This window comes from Gopherus flavomarginatus, chromosome 1 (assembly GCF_025201925.1).
Source record: "Gopherus flavomarginatus isolate rGopFla2 chromosome 1, rGopFla2.mat.asm, whole genome shotgun sequence".
In the NCBI taxonomy this organism is placed as follows: domain Eukaryota; kingdom Metazoa; phylum Chordata; order Testudines; family Testudinidae; genus Gopherus; species Gopherus flavomarginatus.
Genome location: NC_066617.1, coordinates 269204549 through 269210548, shown reverse-complemented (window position 1 = coordinate 269210548; position 6000 = coordinate 269204549). Strand labels below are relative to the sequence as shown.

The 6000-nt window shown below is 40.2% G+C and overlaps 1 protein-coding gene across 1 annotated transcript in view; it reads left to right on the top strand.

Moving 5' to 3' along the window:
* Positions 1–2832: 2832 nt before the first annotated feature.
* Positions 2833–6000, top strand: part of ITGBL1 (integrin subunit beta like 1) — a 219331-nt gene continuing 216163 nt past the window's right edge. Inside the window, exons 1-2 of the mRNA XM_050949570.1 lie at positions 2833–2930; positions 4436–4647. Coding sequence (XP_050805527.1) covers positions 2833–2930; positions 4436–4647 — 310 coding nt within the window. The remainder of the gene's footprint in view (positions 2931–4435; positions 4648–6000) is intronic.

The following is a 6000-nucleotide window of genomic DNA, read 5'->3' as shown; positions in this document are numbered from 1 at the left end:
CATCCTTAATGAACAACTCAAAATACAGGGTTCTGTCTATTTTTAAAGGCCCTAATCCTGCAATCAGTACTTAACTTTGTACCTGTGAGCAGACTCATCCACTGAGCAAGGTTAGCACAAGCATAACTGCTTGCAGGATTTGATCACAAAGACTATGTTCTCAGTCTTTCAGTGAGATCTGCACATACCTGGGATCTCATTGCAGGATCAGGATCCATATTATCATCAGTAATCAGTAGACTGTCAATTTCAACATATAATGCTGTAAAATGAAGTAATAATGTGTTAAAACTTATTCCTTAACATAAGCTAAACATGTACAATTATGTAACACATTTCTACAAGTGAGTGTCCTATCTATATTGTTTTATGTAGATAAGTGTCCTTTCGTTTTAACCTTTTTTTTTTAAAAGGTAATATAAATTACAATAGCAAACACACAAAATAAATTTGAGCAGCCAGTTTGGGGTTCCCTGGTAGAAAAATTGTTTTGAGGAAGTAGGGGAAACAAGTTTTGTTTCCAATAGGTGCTGATTCTATATCATTTTTATGGATATAATGAGATCAGAGGATGATTGTTGACTATTATGCAGGAGAGGTTTTCAACACATTGCATAGACTCATGAAAGTATTCATCAGCATGAATGGCAAAAGTTTGGATTGTTCTTCTTTTAGGAATAATCACACTTTCTTCTCTCCAATTAGGTCAAGTAGATCTTACAAACTAAACTCAGGTGAGTTGCCAACCAAGATTATTGACACACTTGAAATGAATTAGATTGGTACAAAGCTATAAGAAGAGCATTCCCTCGCTGTCCTTGTTCATGTTTTAACAAAACTGTATAATACAGTGCAATGTGTAGTAAACTATCTTTCCCATAATTGTAGAAAATTTTAACATAGAAATAGAAAGTGAAAGAATACTGCACTTTGCAATGAACAGACTGCATTCTTTATTATAATAAAATAAGAGCCTGTAGGGTTTTACCTTGATAGTTAATCTAATATGTTTTTATTTGAGTTGTCATGGGTTGATAACCATAGTCTTTTATTTTCAAAGAGTAAGACATCCAGAATTTATACTTACCTGGAATTCTGGCCAACCTCCAGCAAATCTGTTCTTTGCACTCCACAGAAAACTTTTTTTTTTTTTAAATAAAAACGGGGATCTCTACCAAAAACTGGTATTGGGAACTCCTTCACCACCTAAGAGACTAGTAAAGATAAATCAAAAATTCTGTTTACTATTAGAAGAAAGGTCTATGTAGACCGCTGGCAGGCACAGATATTTTAACAGGAGGCCTAGGAATAGAGTACATTCCATTGAGTTTGCTACACTAATTGTGTATAATACAGTTATTTTAACTTATTGCAAATGCCACATCTGAGTCATGGAATTAAAGTTATTTAACTAAAATGTCAAATGTTTTCTAGCATATTATATACTGTCTGTACTGTACTGTTGCAGTTTTCTAATAAATAAATAATAAATAAAAGATTCTTCAGTTAGACAGAGCTGTTGAAAACCTTGGTCCACAGAACAGGTACTTGAACCAACAAACGCTTCTAATGTCAATAGCATGTTGAGGGAAGAAAGTACATCTTGTAGAACATCCATATTCTACTAATGAATTTTCTTCTGTGATGTAAGTTTTACGTTTTTCTAATACTATTCAGGCTCAGGGACATGTTGGGCAATTTGTGACTCTCCAGGACAATCAGAGGGATCAAAAACTGTTAAAACTTCTATGAAGTATACAGAAATGTTATGACCAGTCCTGCCAAGTCACACTCATTTGGAGGCAGACTCCCTCATTTTGAATTAATTTTACGGCATTTCCAAATATCTAACTCTTGGGATGAAAGCCTGAGCTGTGTGTTTTAATGAGGCATTTTAAAAGCTAACTGATATTTTTGAAGTCACAGTCACTCAAACTGTCATAGCTCGACAGCCCTGGATGTCACACTGTATAGGGGCTGGTCCATACTACGAGGGGGAAATCAATCTTAGATACGCAACTTCAGCTACGTGAATAACGTAGCTGAAGTCGAATATTTAAGATCGGATTACTCACACAGCGCAGGATCGATGTTCGCGGCTCTCCCTGTCGATTCCGGAACTCCGTTGGGGTTGATGGAGTTCCGGAATCGATATAAGCGTGCTCGGGGATTGATATATCGCGTCTAGATTAGACACGATATATCGATCCCTGAGCAATCGATTTTAACCCGCCGATACGGTGGGTAGTCTGGACGTAGCCTAGCTTATAACACGTAATGTTTGAGAACTAAGGGGGAAAAATGTACCCACATAATTTTAGCTCATGCTAAAAGTGTAAAGCATTTACCTGACTGCTGGCAATACACTCAAATACAGTTGGAAAGTATCGTTAATGTCATCTGCCAAAACTGACAAATGTACATTTCCCCAATCATATTACTAAAATTATCTCAAACATCTATTAATCAAAGTTAACTCAAATACACTTTCCTCAAATATTTATAGTGCTTGTATTTCAAGACTGAGACAGTTCGCTCAATCTGTGAATAGGACACTTTTTATGTCAAAATAAACCATCTGGCTGTACAACTGTTTCTAATTACTTTCCTGCCTAGACTGTGAGCATTGGGGTTTGGCACCAATCTTCCTCCCAGAGTGCTGCCCAAATCCAGCTTCCAGGCAGCTAATCAAAGGCACTTGCAGCAGCAGGGGAAGCAGTGTTGAAGCTGGTTTTGGCCAGCTCAGGGCTTTGCAAGCCCAGTGGGTCTGTCTGTCCGTGGGACTCTCTTAGAGAACTTCGAACTTCTTCAGTCACTGCCTATGATCTAAACATGTGTGCACAGGGATTCCTCAAGTTGGTGCTGCTGCTGACTGCTTCACTTCTAACTCTGCTGCCTGCCATTCCTCAAACTTTCTCCCTGTCCCTGCGGTAAGTTTGTCTTTTAAATTAATGGATTTATTTAGCAATTGCCTTATAGGCTGGACTTGAACTGGTAACAAGTTGCCACAAGCAACAAAAATCTAAAATTTTGTATATATCATACAGGAAAGGATGGAGTATTTTCAACCTGTTGCTATTGTCTGTTGAAAATTAGTCACATAATGTATAACACCCACACATATTGTATATATATATATAATACAAAGTTATGTGTGCACTATATTGTAGTTAGGATCACAAATGTATATAACATATACATTGGATCACATAGTTGATTTAGAAATGTATCTTTTATTATACATGCAAAACTTAAATATGCAGGTATCTATGGGGGAAAGGTAAAAGATAGCTTCTGCTGGATCCTGATGATTTTTGTACCCAACTCTCTAAATAGACAGTAAGTCCAGTCACTCCTAGTGCACCAAATATCCTGGATCTGGTTACATCCTGGTGCAATGGCACAAAAAAAAAAAAAACAAAAAAAACCCACCACCCCAAACTAACCAACCAAACCCCACAAACAGTACACACAAACTACCCACCAGATCTGGCACCTAGCTCCTGCTGGATTCAACAAATTTTTGGCCTCAATGCACCTAAATTCTAATGCCTGAGGACAAGTGCAGATGCTATTACTGCACCAATAAATCTGGACTTCCAAATCATCCTGGTGTAATGGTGCTGCCCATGCCTAGATCTCACAGTGGGGTCTGGACAGGTTTTTATCCCAACCCTCCCCCCGCAAAATCCTAATGCCACCACAGGTAAGATGTTTAGATGCCCCGATGCATCTTAAAAATCTAGACCCTGCTATACTCTAGTATGACAGAGCAGCAAAAATTCAGATTTGACATCTAGCTCCTGCTGGATCTTGCCAAATTTGAGCCATTAACCCATAAATTGTACCATTCAATTAAAGAACAACTTTTACTTCTGTTATTTAAATAAATAAATTAAACACATCTGGATCCAACATATCCTGGTGCAAGGAAGCTGCAAAAACTTTAATTTGGCATCTGTATCCTGCTATTTTTTGGCTTCGTGCCCTCTAGTTTTAATGTCTCAAATCCACCAGAATAATCCAAATCCAAATGTAATCCATCATTTAATCAGCTATATTTACCTAACCTATCACAAATGTGTGATCCCAATGTAAGTTTGCAAATGGGTTCCCGGCCCCTTGCAAGATAATTACAATTCAGTGTAATGTGTCCCAGTGGGTGACACACTGGATTAATAAATACCCAACAGTTGACCTTCAGGCTCTCAAAGGGCAAAAATCATGGTGCTTTGAATTATTAGCTTCTGTGCTGCCATTACATGCTAAATCAAATGGCTGTAAAACTGCAGGTAATACAAAAATAAAAGATTTTTAAAGTAATGGGTAAATCCACTGCAACAGTAAGGATCTCTGTCCCAACTCTGATCTCATCCACTCTATTTATGAGCACCTGACTTTGTCTTCAGCTAGTTGTCTTTATTGTCCTCTGCAGGAGTGGCTCCCGCAGCGCCTCCTCATGTAGACTGTCCCATGCTGAGTCGGAACGCAGGTGTCGTGTCCCAGGGGGAAAGTTGTGCAGCGGCAGAGGCCAATGTGACTGTGGTGTCTGCATCTGCCAAGTGACTGAGCCGGGAAAATACTACGGTCCGCTTTGTGAGTGCCACGAGTGGGTGTGCGAGACTTATGATGGTGAGACTTGTGCAGGTAAGGAAGACTTACAGTATTCGGGGAGGCTTTCCCAGTGTGGTGAGGCTGCTGCCCATTAGTTGGCATGCTCCTGGCATCTCTATGCACATCTTCCCTTCCCATTAGCAGGCTGATAGCTTCTCACATCAGTGGCAACTCTGTACACTACAATTACTGATATGTTAGGGGACGTTGCACAGTTCAGTTTTTAGAGTGTAGACAGGACTGTAAATGTGTCCCTGGCCATGGTTTTTGTCTGTTTGCTGACACATCAAAGCCTTTAGTGGGGCTTGGGAACACAGTTAAGGGGTCTTCTCTCCCACAAAATGATGTAGGTTATAATTGGATCCCCTTGACTGGTTGTACCTGTAGCCTAGACAAGCCCATAGGAGGTTCCTCATGTTGGAGGCATTGCAAATCCATTTTGAGTCAGATAAATGAGCAGATCTTGCTTGTGTTATACATGTGAGTAGCTCTGTTGATTTCATTGGAACTACTTATGTGAGGAAGGAGAACACAATTTGACCCTCCATGTAAACTTTCCCAGGGCCACACAGAAGTTTTTGGCAGCCCGATACAAAATCTGAAACTGTGCCCTCCCTGCACTGTACCAAAAAACCAAGTGTACAAAACCAGGAAGGGGCAGGGTGGTTGGAGAGTGAGCGCATACCCTGCACTTACCCTATAGCAGCGGCTCCTGTCCTAACTGGCTGGGCCTGACTCACCACTCAGGGTGTTTCGAGCTGGTGCATAGGACTGTAGCACTACTTAGGTTTGGCCCGGCTGCTCCTCATGACCAAGAGGCAGCGAGGCCAAACCTGAGTGGCTCTGTGATCCTGTCACAACCACATTCAGTTTGGGGGCCCTCTCAAACAGGCGCCCCGGGCAAACTGCCCCTTTTGTTGCCCTCCCTGGGCAGCCCTGCCTTTACCCAGGGCTGTAAATTAGTTCTGAGCACTGCTTCACTTGTCAGTTTTGTTTGCTTTCACCCTCCAGTGGATATAAAACAGCAACTTTGTAGTTGGGGAAAGACCACTATAAGAGTTACACCATGGCTGTGTATTCTAAAAATGTGCCGACTTTTATTATTAACCATCTGTATGTCTCTCTAAGTATACATGTCACTTTACAAAATATGGACTAAGGCAGAATAGCCAAATTCTGTTTTTATATACATACACATTAATCCCATTGATTCAATGGGAGACACATGAATGTACATTTCTGACACATAATTTGGGCTCGTGATCATAGGAACATGCCCAACTGGTTTGCATCTAACCTTGTCACTTTTGCATCTTTCCAGCTGTCTTAGTTTAAGTTTCTGAACTGTTTTCATCAGATCTGGGAATTTTTTAGCAGCTGCAGAAT